Source organism: Odocoileus virginianus, chromosome 1 (assembly GCF_023699985.2).
Source record: "Odocoileus virginianus isolate 20LAN1187 ecotype Illinois chromosome 1, Ovbor_1.2, whole genome shotgun sequence".
NCBI lineage: Eukaryota > Metazoa > Chordata > Mammalia > Artiodactyla > Cervidae > Odocoileus > Odocoileus virginianus.
The window spans coordinates 6590466-6617164 of record NC_069674.1 but is presented as its reverse complement, the minus strand read 5'-3'; the positions used below and the strand labels follow the sequence as shown (position 1 = coordinate 6617164).

The 26699-nt window shown below is 55.1% G+C and overlaps 2 protein-coding genes across 7 annotated transcripts; one reads left to right on the top strand and one right to left on the bottom strand.

Moving 5' to 3' along the window:
- Nucleotides 1–1684: 1684 nt before the first annotated feature.
- On the top strand, nucleotides 1685–13500 carry LRRC61 (leucine rich repeat containing 61). 3 transcript variants are annotated; one of them, XM_070457982.1, is made up of 3 exons: nucleotides 1685–1890; nucleotides 4861–5004; nucleotides 12085–13500. In XM_070457982.1, exon 3 carries the CDS (start codon nucleotides 12243–12245, stop codon nucleotides 13026–13028), a length of 786 nt encoding a protein of 261 aa, XP_070314083.1. In that variant the 5' UTR covers nucleotides 1685–1890; nucleotides 4861–5004; nucleotides 12085–12242; the 3' UTR covers nucleotides 13029–13500. The 3 variants fall into 3 exon arrangements, with proteins under 3 accessions (XP_070314083.1, XP_070314077.1, XP_070314101.1); XM_070457976.1 differs by lacking the exons at nucleotides 1685–1890; nucleotides 4861–5004 and adding an exon at nucleotides 8713–9621; XM_070458000.1 differs by lacking the exons at nucleotides 1685–1890; nucleotides 4861–5004 and adding an exon at nucleotides 10089–10214.
- A 282-nt stretch (nucleotides 13501–13782) lies between these two features.
- Nucleotides 13783–16876, bottom strand: RARRES2 (retinoic acid receptor responder 2). 4 transcript variants are annotated; one of them, XM_070458199.1, is made up of 6 exons: nucleotides 16771–16876; nucleotides 15685–15884; nucleotides 15324–15428; nucleotides 14342–14437; nucleotides 14044–14165; nucleotides 13783–13900 (listed from the first exon to the last, which is right to left on the bottom strand). In XM_070458199.1, the coding sequence occupies exons 2-5, from the start codon at nucleotides 15856–15858 to the stop codon at nucleotides 14055–14057; spliced, it is 486 nt and encodes a 161-aa protein (XP_070314300.1). In that variant the 5' UTR covers nucleotides 15859–15884; nucleotides 16771–16876; the 3' UTR covers nucleotides 13783–13900; nucleotides 14044–14054. The 4 variants fall into 4 exon arrangements, with proteins under 4 accessions (XP_070314300.1, XP_070314146.1, XP_070314186.1 ...); XM_070458045.1 differs by having other exon boundaries at nucleotides 14044–14168; nucleotides 16771–16874; XM_070458085.1 differs by having other exon boundaries at nucleotides 14044–14168; nucleotides 15685–15964; nucleotides 16771–16789.
- Nucleotides 16877–26699: the final 9823 nt, after the last annotated feature.

The window sequence follows — 26699 nt, the reverse complement described above, 5'->3', positions numbered from 1 at the left end:
TCTTGAAGAGTTTTCCACAGTTTGTTGTGATCCACACAATCAGAGGCTTTGGTGTAGCCTATAAAGCAGATGTTTTTCTGGAACTTTATGCTTTTTCAATGATCCAACGGATGTTGGCAATTTGATCTCTGGTTCCTCTGTGTGGGGGTGATGGTGGTGAGATCAGACAGTGCCATCTCTACTACTGGTCTTCGAAACATTGTTAAGAAAGTTTGGAGAAAATATCTGCACTGCATATATACAGAATATATAATGAACTGAGCCAAATATAAATATATAAAGAATTCAACAGTAAGAGAAGGCCAATTTTTTAGAGTAGGCAAATAATTTGCAACCACACTTCACAAAAGAAGATGTATAAATGGCAAATAAGCACCTGAAAATGTAACCAATGTTATTATTCACCTGGGAATGCCAATGACTAAAATGAACAAGCTGACAATAAAGTGTTGGAGGGAAGGATTTGGAGGCAATTTGAACATTGTTCCTAGGAATATAAAATGGCACAAACAATTTGGAGAATAGTTTGGCAGTTTCTTACAGAGTTAAGCATGATTTACCATATACCCCACCATGGTCACTCCTATCTTACCAAAGATAAATGAAAACCTCTGCCCTCACACAGACAGGTATGTTCATAGCAGTTTTATTTGTGATAGCCTAGAATTGAAAAGAATCCAAGTCGTCAACAGGGTAAATGGGTAAACAAATTATGCTACATTCATATAAAGGAATTTGACTCAGAAGTAAAAATGAATGAGTTCCTGATTTATACATCAGCATGACTGAATCCCAGAAACATTGTATTAAGCCAAAGAGCCTATACATAAAAGACTGCATAGTGTAGAGTGCCATCTTTATTATTTATTATATATTTTATTAGGAAATGTAAACCTAGTCTTTCATGACAAATGGCATATTAGCTGTTACCTGGGGGCACAGGGTGGGAGGTTAATTGAGAAAAGGTGAAGTGGTTTATTACTTTATCATTACTGGATGTGTGTGTGGATAGAAATATCCTATACCTTGATTGTGAAGGTGGTTCTGCAGTGAAAAAATGTCAAAATCCACTGCAATGTACACTTAAAATTGGGACATTGATTGTATCTAAATCATATCTTAAAAAACCAGAAATGTATTTCTGCAGGGAGAGACTATTAGTATAGAATAGAAATGCATTAGAATATAGAGCCTACGAATAGATCCCTATGAAGGGTGGGCAGAACTAATCAGCGAGGAAGCAATACACACTGCAGGAGGATCAGCTCTCTAAATGAAGAAAAGGTCGGATGAACTCCCCGTCTCAAATCATGCACAAAAGTCAAGTTCAGGCGGGTTAAAGGCCCCGAGGAGGAAGGGACCCTGGGGATCTGCCAGTGGAAAAGGAAGGCTTGGTCGCCATCGGCCCGAAGCGCATAGCGCTTCTTCCAAGACCATAGAGCTAAACTAGAACGATTATAAACAAACAAGTCCCTTTCCGATCCTCCAAACTAGCACCCTTACACTAGAACAAACTCTATCTGGGAAAAGCAGTGAGCGACTTCGTGCGGAGGAGCCGGCGAGACTCCGCCGTTTCCAGCCGGCGCCCGCCGCGCCTGCGCACTCCGCGCTGACTGCCGGCAGGAGGAACGTTCGAACCTCGGGACAGTGGTGGGCGCGGAGGATCCTTTGGGTTGTAGCTCCCGGAAGTCCGTCCCGGAACCTGGACTCCTCCCCCTTGGCTCTGCCGGGCCCTGGGCGCCTCCTGTGGTAGGTCCCGGGCCTGCGCTGCGTGAGGGGTCGGGAGGCGGCGCTCTGCTCCCCGCCCCAGGGCGCGGCCAGTTGCCGGGGGAGCGGCGCGGGCGTCCCGTCTCCGTCGGCCCCGCCGGCCGGCCTGACCCTGGGCAGTAGGTAAGGCGGGGAGCGGGCGCGGCGGTTCCCGGATTCCAGGGGCCGAGGTGGCTTGTCCTGATCTCGGCCCAGCGTGCGGCCCGGTCTCCCCTGTCTTCACTGCCAGCGCCGAACAGCGGGCTCGTGTCCATCAGACAGTCTGTGCCTGGAACTGCCGCTCAATACCTTGATGCGAAGAGCTGACTCATTGGAAAAGACCCTGATGCTGGGAAAGATTGAGGGCGGGAGGAGAAGGGGTGAGATGGTTGGATGGCATCACCGACTTGATGAACATGAGTTTGGGTAAACTCCCGGAGTTGGTGATGGACAGGGAGGCCTGGCGTTCATGGGGTCGCAGAGTCGCACACGACTGAACAGAACTGAACTGAACGCCACTAATCCTTAACGAGCCAGGGAGGCACCTGCTGTTCTCCCTGTTGTGTAGACGGGGAAACCGAGGCTCAGTAGCGGGACGAACACACAGCTGTTCGCTCACAGGCAGGATTTAAGCCCCTATAGACTGGCTCTGGAACTTGATGCTCTCAATCCACTATGGAGAGCAGCCTCGCAGAAAAGAGCCAAGTGTGTGTAGTTTAAAGCACCTCATTTTGTGTCAGGTTTTGCATATGGCGAAATCTAATGATGCATGTTTGTTTCAAACCTCTCCTTTAGGGTTTGCGTGCAGACAAGTGTGCACATGGGACCAAAGCCTGAAATGTACAGTGGTTTGCTCTAGGCTTTTACATCCACTTGTTCCTCTAGTCCCATCCTCTTCTTCACCATCTAATGTCTCCTACTAGCTTGAGTGGGTTGGGGAATGAGAAGCCCAGGATGTGAAGGCTCATCCAGTGCTTTGAAGTCCCTTGCAGGTCAGGGCGTGAAGGGCGGGGGGGATGGACAGGCACCACTGACCCCCCACCCCAGTTCAGGGGCTGAGAGAGGTGGGGGCTAGTGACTGAGCAGGGTGAAAACGTCCCTGTGCCATAGTTCCTGAAAGCCCAGGGTAGCCTGAATTGCAAACGAGGCACTGGGGTGAGGCAGGCCTAGGAGAAATAGAAAAGTGGCCCCTTTCCTTCTGGGCCTGCGCATGGGAAAAGGCCTGGTAAGAGTTGTTGTTGAGGTGCTAAGGCATGTCCGACTCTTTGCGGCCCCATGACTATAGACCAGCAGGCTCCTCTGTCTGTGGGATTGTCCGGGCAGGAATACTGGAGTGGATTGCCATTTCCTTCTCCAGGGGATCTTCCCGACCCAGGGATCGAACCCACGTCTCCTGCCTGGACAGGTGGATGCTTTACCCCCGAGCCACCTGGGAAGCCCCTGGTGAGGGTGGTGAGGAAGCCTCTGATCCGTGGAGCCAGCGCCTGTGTTAAGTGCTGAGGCCCCACCCGCCTCAGGCTCAGCCAGCAGGTTGCTGCCTTGCTGAGTATACGGCCTCCCCTTGGGAGTCTGTAGGCTCCTGGGCATAAACTGCCTGGGTCCTCCCCCTGCCGTCACTCAAGGACTTGCCTGCCACCACAGCGTCTTTCTTTGCTGTGACAGGGGGAAAAAATAGATTCTTTCTCGTCTCTGAGGATGACCCCTTCCACCTCCCCCCGACCCCATGCCATGCACCTGTGCCTTGAGCCACGCCCTCTGGAGGTTTCTGCCATCAATCTTCCCTATCTTCCCACTGCTCCTTTGCTCTGTTTTGAGATGGAGCTAAGCCTTTCCCCTCCCAACCCTTTGACACTGCAAGCGCCTGCACTCCCTGCTTCTCAGAGCATAGCCTGGGGCTCCAGCTGCTTCATCCCACTGAAGTGACCCTGTCTGTCCTTTCTGGAAGGGCTTCCTTTGGCCCTCCCTAACATCACTTAGGTGTTTCTCTGCCCTCTGCCCGTGGGCACCTTCTCCTCTACCCTTCCCACAGTGTCTGTGTTGCCTGGGCAACCACCCTCCCCTCTCTTCTCCTGCCAGTGTTTTCCCTCCGTTTCTATGGAGACTTTTCCATGGATCTGCATCTTTAGCTCAGTACCTGTCAGGTCTACTCCTGAAGACTTGTTCCAGAAGACCATAAAATCGCCACATCTGTAACTGATCTGGGATAGTGGAGAGGACCACTGGGTAGGCGCTCCTCCTCACGGCAGCCCAAGCACACCTGCCCCCCGCATTCTCTCCACACTGCCCCTTCACCTGCAGTCCTGCCTCCATTACCTGCTCCTCCTCTCCTGCCCCCTGCCCCCCATTTGCTTCCCAGGGCCAGGCCTGCCTCCGTGGGTTCCCTCCCCCCCTCCCCAGTCCAGCCCCAGACCGTCCACCTTGTCATCGTCCTCCCAGGTGTGTGTGTCAGCTGTTATGAGACGTGTCACAAACAACCTCTCACTAATAACCAAAGTCCTGGAGTTTGTGGGTGACTTTTTTAAATGTCACACTTTGGATTCGTGTAGAGTCGAGGCCAGCTTTCGCAACGCCCACCTCGCTCTCATCCTGCTGTGCTTCGGTGGAGAGAAAGAGGGGTTTTACTGTGGGTGCTGCCCATCGCCCCAGGTTCCGGACCCGCCCAGGGCTCTGTCAGGAGACAGGGTTCCTCAAGCAGTAGCCCAAGGGGAGCCACCCGTCAGAGACAGCACTCAACTCCAGTGTCACAGGCTCGCTCTGCCTCTTGGTCAGCCCGCCCAGGCTCTGTAGCGCCCGCCCGTTTGCATCGCTGTTTCCAAGTTGTCTTGCCGTCCTGAGCCCCGCGTGCCAGCCGACAGTTCCTCTCCCGTATGTGTATGTTTAGGGCACAGTGCTGGCTCACAGTAGATATTTGATGAGTTTTTGCTAAATGGTCAAATGGGTCAAAGGTGTCCGCAGAATACAGACAGACCGGTGGGATGAGGCTGGTCGGGGACGGAACAGGATTGGTGCCCTGGGGTCCACTAGGGCCCTCCGGTGAAGGCTTTGGGGTGTGCGCTGGGCTGCAGCCTGACTCACAAGTGTTATCCTTTTCTCTGCCCTCATCCGTGAGAGCAGGTGGGACACAGGCCTGCCTTCGGTACCCTGTTCTGCGCTCTTGGGAGCGACGAAGCCGACGGACTGCTCCGGTCCTCTGCTGTGCCACGGAGCATCATGTTTCTGCTCTGGGTTTCCGTTTCTTCAATCAAAATTAGAGCAGAGGTGAGTCTGTCTTGTTCTGACATCTAGAGCCCTTCCTCTGGACGAGGACAGTGCCTGCCCTTCATCTGTGCCTTGACCCGGCCCCTCTGCGGCGTCCCCTCCAGTGGGCTCCAGGCGCCTGGCGTGGTGGTGGCTGACTTGGCTGTCGAGTGATGGGCTGGGGTGGTTTCCTTTCGGTTCTCCTGAGGCCTCTCCGGCTGGACAGGCGCCTCGGTGTCGTCCACCTGCTTTCACGGCCGAACCTCCCTTGAGCTGCCGAGCGGGCTCGTCCCCAGTGAAGGCTGTCCTGCCATCCCTGGCGGCCCTTCTGAACGTTTCACGTTACCAAGTCAGAACATCCTGGCTTAATCTCCTCGGTTAACCTGCGTCTTGCTCTGGGCTGGAGGGACGCACGCTTCTTCTCAGGTGCCCGGGGCGGGATCCGCTGTTCTCCTCTGAACCTTCTCTTTCCCCGGGAGACACATCCTCACTCACTGGCCTTTTACCTTCCCTCTTATTTTCTTTTCTCCTTTCTGCATATTTCGTCTCTGACTTCTTTGTGTCTCTTTTCTTTTGAGAGCAGCCCTGAATTTGAGCTCATATCCAGGAAAACCAATGGGGGGAGGGCGGGGGACGAGTTGAGGATGGTGCCTGGGTGTGGGGTCTGAGCGTCTGGGTGAACTGGAGTCTCTGCCCTGGCTTGAGCTGACTGCAGGCAGAGTGGGCGAGGGGCAGCCCACAAGGGGGTCGTGAGCCAGGCGGGGTTGGGGGTTGCAGCGCTCACTCGCTCAGTGGTGTGGAGGGACCCAGTCGGGGAGGGCGTGGTAGGAGAGACTAGGAAATGCCATTAAGGGCTGGGCAGAGGAAAAGGAGCAGGGCAGAGGCTGGGAAGGAGTCTCCGGTGACAGGAAGCCAGGGAGACCGTGCTTTCCAGGGCCGAGAGGATGGGGCGGGTGGGGCTGGTGCAGAGAAATCGGAGTCACTGGGGGCTTTGGGGTCGGTGGGGGGCAGCTCCAGGGAGAAGTGGGGGCCGGACTCAGAGCAGAGCAGGCTCCGAGGGGAGGAGATGCTGGAGGCCTGAGTCGCCAGCGTCAGGAGCTGCCCCGTCGTTTGGCCCTGATGGAGGCTTGGGAAGCCTCAGGCTGCTTTGCTCCGCAGGACCGAGTGATGCCCCTGTTTTCCCGGGCCTCGCAGGTGCCCAGGATACTGAGCCTGGCCCCCTCTGCTCCCACGGCCTCACTGACAGTGCGGGCACCCGCGGCTCTCCCCGGGAAACCTGCCTGGCGCCTTGGAGCCCTACGTCGTGGTGAGGTCAGCCCCCCGGGGTCCCACGGCCCCGCGGTGCCCCCATATGCCCCGCACTGGGGCTCTCCTCTTCACGTCGTGCGAGTAAGAGTTTCATTCGCGTCTGCCTCTCCCGCCAGCCTGGGGGCCACCTGCATGCAGGAGCCTTGCCTACTCTATACTGTATCCAGCACACAGGAACATTGTCAAGTGCCTATTAGATTCTGGATAAACACTGAAAAAAAAAGAAACAGTGTTAGCATGGCAAAGAAGATGGACAGACACCACTCAAGGGCCACCGTTCTGCTGGATCCGGACGGGTGAACGTCAGGCCTCGCTTGCCAAGGAGGGTGGGGTCTGGTGAGCTCTGCCCTGGGATTGGCCTTTGGTGGTCACGACTCCTCGGGTCCTCCGGCGCTCCCTTCTCCCCACCTCTGGCCTCACTTCCCCCCGCGTGGTGCCCACGGTTGAGAGCCCACTAGGCGAGAGCCGTTCTCTTCCGCTTGCCATACAGCCTGGGCCTGTGTTCTCACTGCCCCAAGCGCCCAGGATGTCAGAAGGCCCCACAAGAAGCAGGCGCCCTCAGGATTCATGGGGCAAGAGCCCCCCCATGCGTGCTGACTCCTCCAGGACTAGACCCACGACCCCACCCACCACGGGCTCCTCCCGGCTCCGAGTCCAATGCCAGAGCTACCAGCGCCCCTTGTGGACTCGGCCAGGGTGCCAGGCAGTGCCTGCCGGAGACTGAGGTCAGCTTGAGTTTGCAGATGTAGAGGAGAAGTCGCCCCTGGAAGACCAGAAGCTCCAGCGTCCAGAAGACGGGTGGGAGGGACCCTCCCCAGCAGAGGAAGAGAGCCCGCCCCTGCCCAGCAGCCCGTGGGTCTCCGCGCCTGACCAGGCTTTCTGGAGGTGCAGGAGGGAGGTCTCCTGGGCCTGGATGTCCTCAGTGAGAAGACAGGGGCCCGCTGCCTGGGGAGGCCTGGCTCGGCTGCCCCCTCTGCAGGTTGTCATGCCCACCCTGGGCAGGAGAGACTCTGGCCCCGCAGCCTGTCTGCTCTGGGGCAGGAGTGCCCTGTGCAGCCTGGGAAGAAGGTGTCCAGGCCGAAGGCCCGTGGATGGCGCAAGGCGGGGGGCCCGGTACTCAGCCCTGGACAGGCTGGAGGCAGGCTAGCCCAGCGAGGGTGAGGAGGCGAGGCCGGCCAGCATCCTTGTAGCCCGTCTGGCCAGAGAGGTGCGTTACCTCAAGAAGTGAAGAGGAGACACTTGCTTCCTGGTGCAGGCGAGCAGCCGCCCGGCCCCGAAGCTGCTCTGCCTGCAGAAGCCGGGGAGAACCGCGCAGGCCGAGGCCAAGGCTGGGCACCCGGGCCCCCTAGACACCCCGGGTCAGCGGCCCCCGCCCGACGTGAGGCGCTTCTTTACTGTCAAATTGCAGGAACGTCTGCCAGGTCGCAAGCACCCATGCCAGTTGAGCGTCAGGCCTGGCAAAGTGAAGGGGCAGCCCAAGTGCTCGCGTCAGCCCCGTCACTTGGCAGGGAAGCATGGGGATGGAGGCAGGGGGGCAGCGGGGAGGGCCGCCTGAGAAGCAGCAGAAGGGCCTGCCATCAGTGGACCAGCCGCTGCTTCCCTGAGGGCCGCTGTCACAACACCAGCGCCTGATGCCTCACCTCTGGAAGACAGAGACGGACATGTGGTTCCATGTGGGCCTCCCCCACCTGCTCCCCCAGAGATGACCCTGCCGCTCCCCCGACGAGGCGGTCAGGCAGGACTGAGGTGGCATGCATGCCCCTCAGCAGCCCCAAGCCGGGACCTGTAACCACAGCACCGCCGAGCTCCTCTGCAGCCTGGCCCTGCCGCTCTCCTTTGTCTCGTCTCCGCCCTTTCGGGAGGTTTGTGGACCACGGGGACCTTGCTATCGCCTCCTGCCTCCAGCCTTCTTCTCTCACAAAGCCGAGCCCCTGCTCCACGAGGAGATGGGCGACCAGGTGCGGGGCCAAGGGCGGCCGCGTCTGCCTCTGTCTCCGTGGCAGCCGGGCCAAGAACATGGACTTCTTGGGCGTCAGCGCCCACTGGGGGGCCGGCAGGGGGCCTCGGGGAGCCCGAGGAGTCAGGTGGCGCTCGGGGTCCCGGCCTGCCCCTGGGCCGCGCTCCGGAGGACAGGCTGCGGGGACAGCGGTTGGGAACAGCTCGGCCTGTGGCTCTCGGGCCGGCTCCCCGCAGCCGGGCTGAGAAACATCCGCCGACCACCGGGTGTCCGCGCACCGCCGGCCGGAGTGGCTGGTTGGTGCAGCAGCGGCCATCGCGCGAGTTTACGAGGAGAAACAGCGGCTGGGCAAGGCGGGGGCCGCCTCCTGGAACCTGATCTACAGCCCAGTTATGCGCCCGTGGCCCTTCCGATGGTGGCCGAGGAGGCGTGCTCCGCCCGGGCCGCGTTCGGCCTGGTGCAGCCCCAGCTGCGCTACCCTCACCTCTCCCTGGAGCGGAGCGCCCGAGAGATGACCTAGGGCCCGGCCCCTGCAGCTCTCCACGGACCGCCAGCTCACCCGGGCTTTTCCACCGCGAGGACCCTGCTGGACCCCCCCGCTTCAGGGGCAGGATCGAGGCCATCCTCCCCGAGGGGGCCGACCTCCACTGGAGGCAGGCTCTCGCATTCAAGGTGAAGGAGCTCGTGCTGTCTGAAGAGCCCGCACCGCCCTCCCCTTCCCTACAGGGCCCCAAGGCTGGGTGGGCAGAGGCCACCCTGAGCAACAGAGGAGCCCCCAGCCCCGGGAAGAAGGGAAGGGCCTGGGGGAGCCCGTGCAGAGAAGCCGGACCCCCTCCTCCACGTCCTTGCTGCTGGGCCAGAGTGAGAAGAGCCCGTTGGAGCGGCTGGAGAGCGTGGGGCTGCTGGCCTCTGAGTGGAGCGGCGCCTCCCTCTCCACGGAGAGCCACCTGGCCAGCATCATTGTCAAGAGGCACCTGTGTGAGAATGAGACAGTGGGTGCCCAGGAGGACCCCTTGGCTTGCTGGGAGAAGCGGTGGGACGTCTGGCCAGCCCTGAAGACCAACCTGGAGCGTTTCCCCAGCTACATGCCCCTCACCCGTCTTCTTCCCGCGCAGGGACCTGGCCCGGGAGGGTCAGAGCCGGGAGTCTGAGCGCTGGGAAGCCCCAGAGAGCTGCCTGGGGGACAGCTGCCTAGATGAGTGGGCAGAGCGTCCCGTCCTAGGGCGGCACACAGGGTCGGCCAGACCCTGGAGCCTGTTTGAGAAGAATGAGGATGGTTCTCAGTTCCAGCCGGGTTGCCAGTTTTGTATTCAGGGAGAAGCCATTTTCTATCTGCCCACTGCTTGCATTACTGCTGGTGTGTGCGTGGAAAGGTGGGCTGTGTTCCTCAGTGACTCGAGCCGTCCCGCCCGGTGTATGGCTGAGGTGCCCCTTAAAGTGTCAACGGGTAGGGAGGCCCACACGCAGCTGGTCTGTGTCGTCTCTGCCGGCCCTGGAGGGCGGCTTTTTCGGAGTTACCACTCAAATTTACTGAGAACGACAGGCAGCAGGGGAAATTCACCATAATCGTTTTTTTGCTCAGCAGCCTCCGTGAACTCTTTTCCTTGAGATGGTAAGCCTGTATACTAGGCAGTCTGCTGTGTGTTCATTTGAGCAGGGTCCCGTGGCACCTTCTTGAAGAAAGCCTTGTGCAGCTTGTGTTCAGTGATTGCAACAGCGTGACCTGAAGTCACCTGCACTCTGTGCTCAGGTGGCACCTTCTTTGCCACTGCTGAAAGGCATGTGTGTGGGGCGGGGGGCGGGGGGCGGAGGGGCTGTCCTGGAGGCCACGTATATTGGTTGGTGCCGCCATCCCCCGGTCAGCTCTCGGGAGAGGCACCCTTGCGGTGTGGCGTCACCCCCAGCGGCTCCTCCACACTCCAAAGAGGGGAAACCTGGACCGGAGCGGCAGGGGGTGTATGAGGAGGTGAGCGGAAGGAGGGGGTGAGAGGCTGGAGGGTCCTGAGCCCGGGGGCTTGGGCTCTGGAGCGGAGATGCCCCACCAGGGGCAGTTTGCTCCCCCAAATGGGGGGATCACTCCTGTCCTCTCGTGGGTGGGAGACGGGCACATGGCAGAAGCAACACCTCGACCCAGGCGGCACCTGGACCCCGTCTGCCTGGACTCAAGCCTGCCTCCTGAGGCTGGCGCTCCGGGCACCCTGCATCTCATCCTTTCTGCACCCACGGGCCTGAAACGGAGCCCGGCATCTGGTCGCGTGGCCAGGTTCCGAGGCCACATGCTCCCTCCTCCCCGTGGCTCGCTGTCTGCTGCGGGGTCCCGGTCCCTGGCTCCTGTGTTTATGGCAGGTCCAGTGCCCCTCACATGCCCCCCACCCTGTGGGCCAGATCAGGTTTAACCTGACGCGGTGGTGATCGCGTCGCCCCGCTGTTTACAAACAAACCCTGGCAGACGCTTCCGCGGAGTGAGCCAGGCTTCTTAGCAGATACCCCAGTGCTTTGAGACAGAAACTTTGCTAGAAATGAAAGTAGAGCTGGGCTGCTGAAGATTAAAGATGTGGGACCCCCTTCTCAGAGGTGGGGTGGAGGCGGGATGTGTTGGCAGCCCCCCAGCTTCCTAGGGGGTGTGGGAAGAGCTCTGGGTCTGGTTTCCTTGGTGGGGGGGGGATGAGAAGTGGCGTTGCTATGGAGACACAGCCTGGGAGCCTGACCATGGCCCTGGAGCCCCGGGCTTTGTAAACAGCAGGAGTGAATGGCCCCTTGGTTCTCCACGGGCACCACCCTGCCTGGCCTGGGCCTGGGCCTGGCCGGTCTGCAGGTTGGGGAGCTGCCACTTGGAGCAGAGGTCTTTGCTTATTTTCCTCTCTGCTTGAACCCTGACCCCTCTGTGCTCCTCTGGCGTGGTGGGTGCCCCTCCCCCTTGGCTGCCTCACTCGGGCTCTGGGCTTGCGGTGGCCCCTGGGTCTCTGCCCATCCGATGGCCACTGGCAGCCTGGAAATCCCCTCCCTCCCCTTTTCTGGAGCCAGCATCGGGGCCACCCTGCCCCTGCCTCCAGGACGGCTTCCTGGACTGCTCCGCCTTCCCTCCCCAGCCCCTCTTTGCCTACTTGGGAAACGGTGTCAGGTTTGTGGCTGGAACCATGCTCTCTGGCTTACGGGAAGGGACATTCTGTTGAGGCCAGAGTAAAGCGCTGGTCTTGTCGGACAGGGGTCGGGGAGCAAAGGCACGGGCCCTGGCGGTGCTGCCACTCACTCCCTCGACCCCAGCTTCCTTGTCTAGGACTGAAGGCTGGACACTCAGCCCCACAGCTGCCACCGGCGGTGGGGGGGGCCCATGGAACCCCGAACCCATTTTGAGTTCACTACTGATGGTGAAAAAACTCTAATTGAGAACACCTTGGAGGGAATAAGGCAAGGCCCAGGTGCTCTCAACTGTGTTTGAAAAGGCAGGGCATTCACAGGAAGGAAGCAAAGGAGATGGCGATCCTGGGGGCCTGTTGTCTACTCAAAAATAGCTTGAAAGGATTTGAGAAGAAATGTCTCAGTTCATGATACGAGCAGTTACCAAAAAAGGAAAGGAATGAGATTGTGCACACTGGGGACCGTGGAGGGATTGTAACGTCGGGCCTGAACTCCATCTGGGACCCCCTCAGGTGGGGGCCTGTGCCTGGCCGGCTCCCGTCGTGGGGCTCCTGGCCCTCCTGCGCCTTGGGCTGGAGTCCTCTGGTCCCACTGGGCAGCTAAGCCTGGCGGTAGGGGAGGGGCGGCCACAGACGCATCCCCTGCTGCAGCTCCACGGGACTCAAAGGCCTGCTCACTGTTCGATTGTCTCTCCTTAGGGACCTGCTGGCCCTTGAGTGGGGCTGCCGGAGACGTGTCCAACCTGGGCCCAGGCCGAGTGGAGGGGGCGACCCGTGGGGTGAGCAGCCCGCTCACTGCCAGCAGCACCTGCGTCGCAGCTGCCCGACCCCCCAGCCCCCCGGACCCACTTGGTCTCATGGAGTCTCGGGGCGAGAAGTCGGAAGAGGCCGATGGGGTGCGCGTGACGCCCCAGCTGCTCAAGGCGCGCTCGGGCGAGTTCTCCCTAGAGTCCATCCTGCTGCTCAAGCTGCGGGGCCTGGGGCTGGTGGACCTGGGCTGCCTTGGGGACTGCCTGGGCCTCGAGTGGCTGGACCTGTCGGGCAATGCGCTCACCCAGCTGGGCCCGCTGGCCTCCCTGCGGCAGCTGGCCGTGCTCAATGTGGCTGACAACCGGCTGACTGGCCTGGAGCCCCTGGCCGCCTGTGAGAACCTGCAGCATCTCAACGCCGCAGGCAACCTGCTGGCTGGGCCTGCGCAGCTGCAGTGCCTGGCGGGGCTGCGGGGTCTGGAGCGCCTGCGGCTCCGAGACCCCTTGGCGCGGCTCAGCAACCCGCTGTGTGCCAGCCCCTGCTACTGGGCCTCAGTGCGCGAGCTGCTGCCCGGCCTGAAGGTCCTCGATGGCGAGCGTGTAAGTGGGCGCGGCAGCGACTTCTACCAGCTGTGCCGGGACCTCGACAGCTCCTTGCGCCCCGGTCCTGGCACTCCCGGCCCCTGGCCGGTGGAGGCCCAGCCCTGGGTGGAGCCCAGCTACTGGGAGGCCTGGCCCCCACGCAGTAGCTCCATCCTGGAGGAGGCCTGCCGCCAGTTCCAGGACACGCTGCAGGAGTGCCACGACCTGGACCGCCAGGCCCGGGACAGCCTGGCCCAGGCGGAGCGGGTGCTCAGCCCCGCGGGCGCTGCCACCACCTCCTTCATCTTCTGAAGGCGCCCCGGGGCGCTCGGTGGCCTTCATGCTTGTCTGGACGGTTTTGTCCTGCTGCTCGCTGCCCTTCAAGGAAAACTCTCCAGCTGTCTATCAGAGACGTATCTCCCTCGGGTCCTCCCCAAGCAGCCGGCTCAGCATGAGGCTGTCCTGCCACCCAGGCAGTGCGCCTGGGAGGAGGTCCCTGGCCCCTTCCTTGGCCACAGCTGCTGCCTGTCCCGGCTGCATGAGCCTGAGGCTCGGGGGGAAGAAAGTGGCTTGGTCCTGAGGCTGCAGGTGGGCAAGGCGGGAAAGGCCGCTGAGGGCGATGCTGAGCTCGGCCAGCCGGCCGTGGAAGCTGCATTTATTCACCTCCCAGGTTCTCCTATCTGGTGACTCTCTGCTGTGTCCCTCGCTCCTGGGTCTCCCAGGAACCTCCACTGTCCCCATTCCCACCCATGCTCATCCCTATTAAATTATGTTTTAATTTGTATCAGTACACGTGGGCATGCTTGTTTTCCCAAGAGGGAGCCCCTGAAAGCAAGCCTGGGTCCTCCATGCCCACCCCCGCTTCTGGCCTTCCCCTGGGCAAGGAGGAGGTGTCTGCGGCTTTCTGGGTGTCCAGGCGGCTGGGTCCTGCCCCCTCCCCACCCACCCCCACCACCTCGGGGCTTTGCTTCCTCTCTGTGAGGCTGGAGCACCAGGGCCTTTGCTCACACACAGGCCACACTGCAGCCGAGCTGGGGGAGGGAGGGAATGTGAGGGAGCGTGAGAATTCAGCTGAGTGCAGCTTTATTAGCTCAGGGGTCAGGGGTGGCCCCTCCCCGGGGCACAGAGAAGGGAGGCGGGCTTTCACTTGTGACCTCCCTTCCTTCCAGGAAGCCGGGTGACTTCTAGAGGAAAGGGAAGAGAAACAGGCGGGGCGTGAGGGAGGCGGTCTTCGCAGGCTCCCAGCCCCTGTCCCTCTGCCTCCCGCAGCCCAGCTCCAGCGCCCTCTCAGTCCTCCCGTCCCCCTCCCTCCTGGCCGCCTACCCACCAGGCCTCAGCTCAGGGGGACAAGGCTTTGATGAAGGCGAACTGCCCGGGGAGGTAGTAGCTGTGGGGGTCCTCGCCAGCATGCTCCACCCTGCTGCACTGGGTGTCCTGGGCCTCCTCCAGCTCCTGCGGGCACAGGGCCACTCCAGCCGCACCGTTCCTGCCAGCACCCACCGCCCCCGCCCCCGTTCCGGGGGCGCCTGGGCCGGGCCCAGAGCCCCTCCTCACCCCGCCGCACTCCTCCATCCAGGCCTCTCCCAAGGCCCAGTCTCCCCCCATCTTGCCAGCCCCCTCCTCACCCGTTGAACCGGCGTCTGTATGGGACAGTGCACCATCCGGCCCAGGACTTGATCCTTTGAGTCCAGCTTGATGCAGGCCAGGCATTTCCGCTTTCTCTGCGGAGGGGGCGTGGGGGCCAGAGAGGAAAGGGGTGAAGGGAGGCCTGCAGCCCTGTGAAGGCGGAACCTGGGGCCAGCCTGCAGTGGGGCCCGTTCCCTTGGCAGGCCAGCTGGATCCAGGCACAACCTAGATCTGGGCTGGGAATTTTCAGAAGTCAGAACTATCCTGCAGTTTTCAAACTGTGTGTATGTGTCTGTGTGTGTCTGTGTGTAGGCGGCACTTAGTTTACAAACCGTGTGTTTGTTTGTGTGTTTGTGTGTCTGTCTGTGTCTGACACAGCCAGGTTCTCCCCACCTGGCTTCCGCTGTGCTGCCATCTGTTACATTTATTTGTGTTTTCTGTTTTCTTGCAAGATTTGAATTGAACACAGGGATCCTGGTGTAAAAGTCCAGAAAAGCACTAGTCTAATCCAGCACTCCTTCAGCAGAGGGAGGTGACCGAGGCCTTGTCGAGCCAGCGCAGGAACAGGACTTGTGGTTGGCAGAGGTGGTTGTGCTCCAGGCCCAGGGGTCACCTGCACGGCAGTGACTTGGCCCCCAAGGTGGCTGATGACAGTCAGACCTTCTTAGGAGTCAGCCCAGGCCGGGCCATGTCCCCTTGAAAACTCATGAGAAATGGGAAGTTCACCAGGCCTAGGGTGGGGACCACGGCGTCCCTCCGCCAGTGACCTACAGCCTGGGGTGGACCCGCTCTGGAGCCTGTGTGTCCGTCTTCCTGCCTGTCCCCCTCAGCCCACCCACAGCCGTCACCGCCAGGGGCGCAGGCAGGCAGGCAGGTCAGAGCTTGGGAGGCTGCCCCGCCCAGGGTCTCTACCCTCAGGCTTCTCCAGCTGTGAAGCCGGCGCCCACTCCCGCCCTGAGCACGCCCCTGCCATCAGCTCACCCCGTTGGGCTTGACCTTGCAGTCTGCTTTCCTCCAGTCCTTCTTTCGACAGCTCGTCTGCTGGAGCTTGAACTCCAGCTTCACAAACTGCCCGGCCGGGAAGAGCTGCAGACAGACAAGAGGAAGGCCCGCGGCCCAGCTGAGCCGGCAGGGCTGTTGCGGGTTTGACCTGTCCCTGCTCCCCAGCGGGCAGCAGCACTCCCCGGGGCAGGGAGGGTGGGCAGCTGGGCTGGCAGCCTCTCGCTGGAGAGCTGGGCGGCTCTCAGGGGCCCAAGCATCGTTGCACCCACTCTCGGGGCAGGGGGACGTTCCAGTCTTCTGATCCCCGTCCCCACCCTCCCCTCGCTGGGCTGGCGCTCACCATGTCCATGGCACTGTCCACGCTGGTCACTTGGAAGGTCCACTGCACAGGCGGATGCTTGTGGAACTCCTCGAGGGCCACCTGCAGGCCGCGGTGCTGGGCCGCCGTGAGCTCCGCCCTGTCCAAGCCCATGGCGCCCAGCCCCAGGGCCAGCGGGAGCAGCAGCTGCCACATGGCTTCACCTCCTCCTCCCGGGGACCCTGTGGAGGGCTGTGCGTGGGTCCGGAGGAGGAGCCACCACTCCCGGGCCCTGTGGCTCAGGGGCCGCGTCTGGTGAGCCCTGGGCAGAGGTGGGGGGACACGGAGTGGCCCTGCAGACCCCTGTCCCTATACCCCAGTATTGCCCTGGCCCGTCCCTCTCCTCCCACCCGGCCCCACTGTTCCCAGGCCCGGCCCAGGCTGGCCCTGTCCGAGGTAGGTGCTGGGTCTGCTCCAGTCCTCAGACCAGCAGCTGGGGAGCAGTGCTGTCACCCACTCCAGCGCTCTCCTCCCGTTTTCTGGTCCACTTTCTCTCCAACACCCCCTCTCCCATTCCCTGTGCCCAGACTTCTGGCTCCACGGGTCCCGAGGCCCACAGCTCGGGTGTAGGGGGAAGGAATGGAGGCTAGCTGGAGGCTGAATATTTTGGGGAGGATGTAAACACGTGGGAGGGGCCCAGGGCAGTGGGCGTCAGGAGCCCGCTTAACCCCTTCCCTGCTGAAAAAGCCTGATCCCATCGACCCCACCACCTCAGCCCGCCCCCCCCACGCTCCCTCAGAAAATGGGGGTCCCTCCTCCGCCCCATCTCCGCTGTCTTCTTAGGCAGACTCTCCCTCCCTTGCCTTTTTTCCGGAGCCTTCCTCTCCCAGCCCGCCAACCCCTCACCTCACCCCCTCACGGGGGCCGCCTGAGGGTCAGACCCTCTCCGAGAACTCTGTCCGGGAGCAGCCTCCCGAGGACCAGAAAGCCCCAGGTGTGGAGACCCAGCCCCCGCCGGGAAAAGGTGTCAGGCCATCACCTCGAAGACAGGACAGGGCTCGAGGTGCAGCCGACAAACGCCGGCCTCCGGAGCTGCGCCCTCTGCCCGCCCCGCGCTCCCCTCCTCACCTCCTCTCCCGAGCCTCGGGGTCTCCCCAGCGGCCTCGGCCTCTTCCCGGCACCAGTCAGACTCCCCCCACGGCGCGCCCGTCTCCTCCCATTCCCACCTCCTCCTGGGTCCCCTCCAGCGCCCCGCGGCTCCTCCCCGCCAGCCGGGACCGGCCTTGGCCAATGGCCCTACTGGGACTTCCCTCCTCATCCCCGCCCTGTGCTGTCCCGCCTTGCCCTCCCATCCCCTCCCGCTGGCCCAGTGGACTGGCCCCAGCCCGGGCGCTGCCCTGCCCCCAGGAACAGGGCTACCCCTTCCCCTCAGGCCCCTCCAGGCCGTCCCCAAGACACTCATTTCAGAAAATTCTTCCCAGAAATCCAGACGTCCTCAAATCCCAGGAGAACTCGAGGAGTCATTTGAACCATTCTCCTGCACCCTGGAGCCACAGGGAGAAGGAAGGGGGTCTCCGGGGCCTGACAGCCTCCGACACCAGCAAACACGTCAGATGTGAAAGATCGCGTCCCATCTTTGGTGGCGATAGGCTCACGGGGTCTCACGTGTGGGTGGAGGGCGGTGTGGTGGGGTTCTGAAGGCTGCTGGGGCGTTAGGGGAAAACAGGGGCTCAGCTCCTGAGCAAATAAGAACAAGCCACGAGGACCGCTGCTACCCAAGTCCTGGGCCCTCTGCCCTCCCCCACGGAGAGCGAGTGAAAGACTCTTTGCCACCCCATGGACTACACAGTCGGTGGAATTCTCTAGGCAAGAATACTGGAGTCACGGGTAGCCATGGAGAAGGATCTCCAGGGGATCTTCCCAACCCAGGGATCGAACCCAGGTCTCCCGCATTGCGGGCGGATTCTTTACCAGCTGAGCCACCAGGGAAGCCCAAGAATACTGGAGGGGGCAGCCTATCCCTTCTCAGGGGGATCTTCCTGATGCAGGGATCGAACCAGGGTCTCCTGCATTGCAGGTGGGTTCTTTACCAGCTGAGCCACCAGGGAAGCCCCCACGGAGATGAGCTGGTTTAACCAGCAGGACTCCTGCACCTTCTGCTCCCTTCTCTGCGATGTGGGGGCCAGAGGCCCTCCCGCTAGGGGGCTGTTTTGAGGATTACATGGGGAGACGTGTGGAAAGGGACGGGTGACCCCGTGTTTGGTCCCCTCCCCATGCAGCCCTGGCAGGGTTCTCTACGTGGAGCCCAGAGCTTCCTTTGCAGCATGCTCTGGGCGTGCCAGAAAGATCCTCGGCTTCAATTAGCCAGTTCTGGGGGCTGAAGTCCCACCTTGGACATTTCAGTCCCATCTGCGAGTTGTCAACAATCATTAAGCAGAGATGAGAGCTGGGGTCTTTGTTCTCCAGGAACTTCCGGTGGGACTAGAGAAACAACAGGACCGCATGCTGGGGGAGGCCCAGGGGGGTGGGCGACCGAGAAAACTTCCAAGACAAGGTGGACTGCACTGAGGACGGCAGGAAAGTCACCCTGCCTTCATGGGGGCTGCCTCAGGCCTGGGGTGAGCGAGGAGGGCTGGAGTGGGCAGCGGGCAAGGCAGGAGACTGGGGGCCGGGTGCACACACAGTGCAGGTCACTCAGCCAGACAGAATGTCCTGTGGGTGAAAGGAGACTGAGTGGTGGGCAACCACAGGGCTGATGAGTGCGGGGTTGCCATGCCCTCCTCCAGAGAATCTTCCCACCCAGGGATCGAACCCGCACCTCCTGTCTCCTGCATAGGCAGGCAGGTTCTTTACCACTAGCGCCGCCCGGGAAGCCCCATTACTGTTCAATTTGGTTCAGGGGTTACTCAGGGTACATTCATGAGCTCAGCATCAAGTGACCCAGGCAAGCAGCGACAGCACTTGGCTGTTTACTGGTGGTTAATGATCTTTCCGGACATCACGGCTGAAAGCAGAAATTCACACATCCGGGTCCTTCTGACAAAGATTTCAAAATGTGCCCAGTTGCTCAGTCATGTCCAACCCTTGGCGGCCGCGTGGATTGTAGTCCACCAGGCTCCTTTGCCCATGGAAGTTTCCAGGCAAGAATACTGGAGTGGGTTGCCATTTCCTCCTCCAGGGGCTCTCCCCTACTCAGGGATTGAACCCACATCTCTTGTGTCCCCTGCATTGGCGGGTGGATTCTTTATCACTAGTGCCACCTGAAAAGTCCTTGGTTTATAGGAGTGTAATATTGGTGAGGAAACTTACACTAATTTAAAATCTCTGATTGTTGAATATCTGGTTAAAATTCTTTTTGAGAATTTTTTTTTTTTTTTTTTTTGCATTGCCACGTGGCATGTGGGATCCTAGCTCTCTGACCAGGATTGAACCCATGACCCCTGCACTAGAAGTGCAGAGTCTTAACCCCTGGACCCCCAAGGAAGTCTCAGTGTTCTTTTAGTTTCAGGAAAATCTTGGAGTTAACAGTACAGTTTGTACATGCTAAGTCACTTTAGTCATGTTTGTGACTCTAGCCTGCCAGGCTCCTCTGTCCATGGGGATTCTCCAAGCAAGAGTACTGGAGTGGGTTGCCATGCCCTCCTCCACGGGATCTTCCCGACCCGGGGATTGAACCCGCACCTCTTGTCCCCTGCATCGGCAGGCAGGTTCTTTACCACTAGCTCCACCTGGGGAAGCCCCATTACTGTTCAGTTCAGTTCAGCTGCTCATTCGTGTCTGACTCTTAAAACCCTTCCATGACTCAAGCAATGAGTGTTGGCAAAGAAAAACGTATTCATTGTCTTCTACTTCTTTCAACAGTCTCATAAACCAGTGATGTTTCATGGCATTTGCCCTTAAATACTAAATGATTTTAACTGTAACCATGACACTTGCATAGAGCCTGCTCAGAAAGGCGAACACAAATATTTTCAATATTCAGTGGAATGGAGCAACATGGGAAACACTGGTCTCTTGTTTGAAAACTGCAAGACCTCAGCCACACTGGCCGCATGTCAAGTGATCACCACGAACGACGTGTGTCTACCTGTGCTCATACATGCGTGGCGTGTTTCAAGAAGGAGAAACAAAAAGCTTGTGGCAGTGGTTGCCTCTGAGGAGAGGAACTGTCTGGCTCCGAGAGGGGAAGGAGGAAGGAGAGAGGAAAATGGCGTGCCCTTCGTATCTGTACAGTCTCATACCGTCCGGGTAATTTGTTGATTGTAAAAGCAATTTTTTAAAAGTTTAAAAATCACACAGCAAATAGCGTTGTTGAAAACTCACTCTGGCCAGTGTGTGGAGGGTAGACAAGAGGGGAGCCAAGCTCAGGTGCTGGACGTCCTCGGTGGGAGAGAGACGATGGAAGCTGGTAATGAACGTGGCAGAAACCAGGGTGCTGAAGGCGGAGACCAGCAGACGGGTAAGAGGAGGTTAAATCCTTCGTCACTGTTTTCCATGTGCACTAATTTCTGATCCAGTTATGTGTAATCCGCTTTTCATCAGGCTATTACACTTTAAGTTCCATTAAAATTTTTCTGGACATTCTCTTTGCTTCTTTTTCAAATCTTCCTGTTCCTTTCAGCTGCTCTTTTGGCTTACTGGCCATTCGTATACCCTTTTTGGAGGGATGACTGTGCAACTCCTTTGACCATATTTTAACTTGTCTGTTTGTTGTTGAGTTGTTGGAGTTTTTTTATGTTCTGCATGTTAATCCCTCATCAGATATATGATTTGCAGATGCTTTCTCCCACTCTAGGGGCTGCTTTTCTACTCTGTTCGTAGTGTCCATAAGCTTTTAATTTTCCTGAAGTTCAGCTTATCTACTTATTGTTTCTTTGCTCCGTTGCTCTGTCTAGAACTTCCAGTATTTTGTTGACTAGAAGAGGTAAAAGCAGACATTCTTTCCCTTGTTCCTGATCTTAAAAGAGATTTCAGCTGTTTTTGTCATTTGAGTATGATGTTCACTTTGAGTTTCCTATATATGGCTTTTATTAAGTTGAAATAATTTCCTTCTATTACTGGTTTGTTGAGTGGTTCTATCATGAAAGGATATTGAATTTTTTCACGTGCTTTTCCTGTTTCAGTTGAAAAAAAATCTTTTTTCCCCCCCTGCACTGTGAGGCTTGTGGGATGTCTGTTCCCTGACCAGGGATTGAACCTGTGCCCTCTGCAGTGAAAATAGAGTCCTACACACTGGACCTCCAGGGGATTCCCTATGTGGTTTTTTTCCTTCATTCTGTTAATATGGTTTTTACATTGATGAATTTTCATATGTTGAAATATTGGGTTGGTCAAGAAATTTGTTCATTCCCTCCCTGCCCCCACCCCCCACCCATAAGCTAGTTCTAAGAGCACTGAATTGTTTTTAACTTCATTTGAAACAATTTTGTTAGGTTGTATTGTGATAGCTGTCTTATCAGCATGCATTTAAAAAAGAAACTTACCAAAATTGGTGAATTTTTGTGTAGCTATTTTAATATGGAAGATGGAAGAAAAAAAGCAATATTTTTGGGGCATTATGTTTTATTATTATTTCAAGAAAGATAAAAATGCAAAAATAAAAGATTTGGGCAGTATATGGAGAAGGTGCTGTGACCGATTGAAAGTGTCGAAAGTGGTTTGCAGAGTTTTACACAGGATGCTGCTCCCTGGTCAGGTAGGTCAGATAGTGTTGATACTGATCAAATCAAGGCATTGATTGAGAGCAATCAACATTATACAACTTGTGAGAGAGCCGACATACTCGAAATGTACATACCAAGCGTTCAAAATCATTTGCACCAGCTTGGTGATGTTCATTCACCGCTTTGATGTTTGGCTTCCATGTTAAGCAAAAAAAAAAAAAAAAAACCACAAAAACCTTCTTGACCACATTTCCACATGCAATTCTCTACTTAAACGTAAATGTTCCACTTTTAAAACAAATTCTGACGGGCAATGAAAAGTGCACACTGTCCAATAATGTGGAACAGAAGAGATCGTGGGGCAAGTGAGGTGACCCACCACCAACCACACCAAAGGCCAGTCTTCGTCCAGAGAAGGTGTGTTGTGTGTATGGTGGGATTGCAAGGGAGTCTTCTATTATGAGCTCTTTCCAGAAAACAGGTTAATTCCAGTAAGTACTATTCCCAGTTAGACCAACTGAAAGAAAAGCGTCTGGAATTAGTCAACAGAAAATGCACAATCTTCCATCAGGGGAACTTAAGACTGCATGTTTCTTTGATGACCAGGCAAAACTGTTACAGTTTGGCTGGGAAGTTCTGATTCATCCACCTGTATTCACCAGACATTGCACCTTCAGATTTCCATTTATTTCAGTCTTTACAAAATTCTCTTAATGGAAAAAACTTCAATTCCCTGGAAGACTGTAAAAAAACACCTGGAACAGTTCTTTGCTCAAAAAGATAAAAAGTTTTGGGAAGACGGAATAATGAAGGTGCCTGAAAATGGCAGAAGATAGTGGAAAAAAATGATTCCACCTCCATTTTGGTGAATATGTTGTTCAATAAAGTACTTGGTAAAAATGTAAAATGTGTCTTTTATTTTTACTTAAAAACTGAAGAAACTTTTTGGCCAACCCAATATCTGTGCATTCCAAGAATGAATCTCACTTGGTGGTGATGTATAATCCTTTTAATAGCTGCTGAATTTTGTTTGCTAATATTTTGTTGAGGATTTTCTTTTGCATCAATGTTCACAAGAGATATTTGTCTATAGGTTTCTTATAGTTTTTTTTTTTTTTCCTTTCTGGCTTTGGTATCATGGCAATGCTGCCTTCATAGAATTATTTAGGAAGGGTTCCCGCTTCTTCAATATTTTGGAAAAGTATGAGTAATAACTCATATTACTTCTTTAAAATGTTTAATAAAATTCATCAGTGAAGCCACCTCATCCTGAACTCTTTGTTGGGATAGTTTTGATTACTGACTTAATCTTCTTGCTAGTTATAGGTTTATTCAGATTTTTTATTTCTTTGTGATTTACTCTTGGTAGGTTTTGTGTTTCTATAAATTTTTCCATTTCATCTAAATTATCTAATTTGTTGGCATACAACTGTTCATAGTAATCTCATAATACTTTCTATTTCTGTACAATCAGTAGTAATGTCTCTGCTTTCATTTCTGATTTTAGTAATGTGAGAGATATTTTGACTTTATCTTTTAAACCTTTCATTGAGCTTTTAAGTTAAAGTTTTATTTGTGTCTTTCAGCACCAGAAAGCTCTTTCCTATTTAAAAATACCATCATGTAATGATAGGATTTCTTTATAAAAGTTCCATCTGCTCATTATTTCAGTTCTTAATTTTGGTCCTTCATGTCAGAAGCATTCCTCAAATGAAAGTTTTGTGGGAAATTTGAGGCCTTGTCGACTGGTGGGCTGCCTAGTAGGGTAATCAGGTGGTAAGCCTGAATTTTTATTATTGTTTGAATGATCCCCAGTATTGGAATTATTCATAGGTCTTTTCTTTGCAGCCATCCAATTTTTCCAAAAAAGAGTCCTCTGAGTTCTTGCGTGTGGCTGGGGCCGCTGGCTGGTTGTGTCTGGGTGCCCAGCGGGGTCAGGGGCTGAGTGCCGTCATTGGCACGGGGACTCTGACTTGACCCTTCCGCTCTCGTTTGGGCCACTTTCCTGATTCTGACCACCCTGTAGTCCTTGTCCCTCCGTGTCCTCTGCCTGCCTTTTGTCTGTGGAAAACTTTAGTCAGGGAATAAGTTTAATCAGAGAAGAGAGACCTGTGGAAACAAAGGAAGACAGTCTGAGGAGACTAAATAATAATAATGTAGTTGTTAAGCACAGCCAAGGACCTTGAGTTCTCGAGGGCTACAGATAATATTCTGAGTCATACCCTGTGAGCTGTCTTATGGATACCAAAACCCCAGGTGGAGAAGTTAACTACACAAAGACCAGACTGTACCCACAACATAAGCCGCCACAATTCCAAGAACTGGCCTCGAAGAAATGGGAACCAGTGGACCCTCAACTGAAGATTAACTGGACCTAAAGAGGACACTGATCAGACTACCGAGGACCAATTTGAAGATGACTGCCAGAGCTGATGGTGCTGTTTCTGCTTGTAGTTCCTCCCGCCGCCGCCTTACCGCCTCTGCTGTCTATAAAAGCTCTTGCCCCGCTGGTTGCCAGTGGGGGGAGGTCGGCCTTTGGACAGATGTCTGCAACTCTCTCCCCACAGTTGCCAGCATCTGAAATAAAGCAAACTTTCCTTTCCCCCAACCCGGCCTGTTTATTGGCTTTTGTGCAGCGAGCAGCCGGACCTTGCACACTCCTCTAGGTACCAATTCTATTTTTACAGAGCAAAGCCTCCAGTCTGCAGCAGAGTCCAGGTCCTAAAACTTGGTGCTGTGCACTCAACCCGATATTTTGAAAAGCCAAGTTTTTGTCTGTAACTCTAGAATCAGGTATCTTTGTGATAGAAAGGACAAGGCTAGGATGGCTAAGCTGAAAAAATAAAAATCTCCTTCTTGAGACTAAACGTATGAAAGGATAAGAAATCAGGGTGCCATTTTTAGTGTTTTCATGTGGCTGGAAATGAAACCTGGATTTTAATCAGTGGATGCACCTTACCATTAATGTAACCTACCATTATGATGACTCTTTCAAGGAAATTCAGCAAACTGATCGCATCTTTATCAAGTGCATTTAAAAAGTCAACTTCATGAGTGCGAAATATTTTCCTAAATCAAAATAGTCAGAAGGTTGTTTGTCCGAAAGTTCCCAGTGAGCCCGTTAAACGCACCCCAGGATCTACCACTAGAGGGCGATGGTGAGCACAAGCTTGGTCTTTGCACTTAAAAAGAGTTCCCTATTTTTTTTTCAAACAATAGGCTATGGAATTATTTTTCCTACATCCTGGCGGTAGCCTATCATTTCGTTTTGATGCCAGGTTTGTTGGGAAAGATTGAAGGCGGGAGAAGAAGGGGACGCCAGAGGATTAGATGGCTGGTTGGCATCACCAACTCTGTGGACACGAGTTTGAGTGAACTCCGGGAGTTGGTGATGGACAGGGAAGCCTGCTGTGCTGAAGTCCACGGGGTCACAAAGAATCAGACACGATTGAGTAACTGAACTGAACGGAACTGAACTTAACCCTAAGGACTTCTCATAACTCCATCTGACTCAAAAACCATGCCAATTTGTTGCAATGATTTTGTATATGATTTTCTGTTATGTATATAGATATGTCTGTTACTGTAAGTGGGCACACAGCAAGGATAATATTGTAAGCAGCATCTTGGTGAGTGAAAAGTACTTAAGGTACTTGAGATGCTATGAAATGCAATACTTTTCAAGTGTTCTTTTTTTTAATGGGGCGAAAGCTTGCTTTATTAATTTATTTTAATTTTAATTAATTTATTTTTTAATTGAAGGATAATTGCTTTATGGAATTGTGTTGGTTTCTACCAAACATCAATGCAAATCAGCCAAGTGTTCTTTTTGAAATGAATTTTACTCGGTATATTATTTATTGAATGTAGTAATTTAATACTGATAGAATGTTACCATGAGTTAATGCAACATGTTACAGTGTCTTAATGTCTAATAACATCTCCAAAATAAGCCTTATTAAATCCTGCTAAGGGGAAACTTCCTTCTCATGTTTTGAGACAGAGAAGGCAAACAAGTTCTGAGACTATCAGAGACTTCTTTGGCCAGCTCCAGAGGCACCAAATTTATCTGTGACCCAGATTTGATCTGGAGCTGAGCGGAAGGACGCCAAGTTGAAGCCAAGTTTACACTCTGATTCCTCTGACTCAAGTGGCTTTATTCAAAAGGAGCTGAGTAGGAATGAGCCGAGGTTAGAGGCAATATTCTTGTTATTTGGTAAACAGGTACAGATGGCATTCATAAACAGCAGTACATGGCATTCACAGGAAACAAAACACTTGAAAATACACCTGCTTTTCTAAGTTGTAGGCTTTCCAGAGTATTGTCTTGTGCTTCTGAAATGGAGCAGGACCCTGTAGTCCTTGCTCCCCCTCCTCGTCCTCTGCCTGCCTTTTGTCTGCGGAAGACTTTAGTCAAAGAATAAGTTGAACCAGAAAAGTGAGAACATACATAAACAGAGGAAAACAGTCAAAGGAGACCAAATGATAATAATAATGTAGTTATTAAGCATAGTTGAGGACCTTTAGTTTTTTCTCGAGGGCTTTCTGAGCGCATCCTGTGAGCTGTCATAGATGCCAAAGCAACAGGTGGAGACGTTAACTACATGATGTCCAGGCTGTACCCGATTCCAAGAACTGGCCGCAAAGAAATGGGAACACATGGACCCTGGACCTAAAGATTAACTGCATCTAAAACAGCCAAGATGATGCAGGTCAGACCACCAGTGACCAATTTGAAAATGATGGTCAGAGCTGACTGTTCTGTTCCTGCATGTAGCCCCCTCCTTCTGTCTATAAAACCTCTTGCCCCACTGGTTATGGGAGGGAGCCGGGAGTTGGCCTTTGGACAGACGTCCACCCTCCCCTGCCCCCAGTTGTTGGCATCTGAAATAAAGCAAACTTTCCTTTCCACCAGCCTGAGCTGTTTATTGGCTTTTGAGTGGCTAGCAGCCAGACCCTCCACCCCACACTCTTTGGTAACACTTCCAAATCACGCTTGGCGTTTAGCTGATTTTAAACCAAGAATGGATACACCCTGGCCTCTGAATCCATCTTTTGAATTTATTTGAAGAAGACACAGCCTGATGTCAGTCTGTAGTAGAAAAAGACACAGATGAGGGACTTCCCTGGTGGTCCAGAGGTTGGGACTCAGTGCTCCCAATGCAGGGGGTACAGGTTTGATGCCTGGTTGGGGGAACTAAGATCCCACAGGCTACTCGATACTGCCAAAAACAGAAAAAACAAAAAAAAATCCCATATATATATATATATATATAGATAGATAGATAGGTAAGATTTGACTATGAAAGTGCAAAAATGTCAATTTCTAGGGGAAATCAAGTACTTTCTATCTTGGCTGAGACACCAAGGCAATTGATTCGGGGCAGCTCCTCC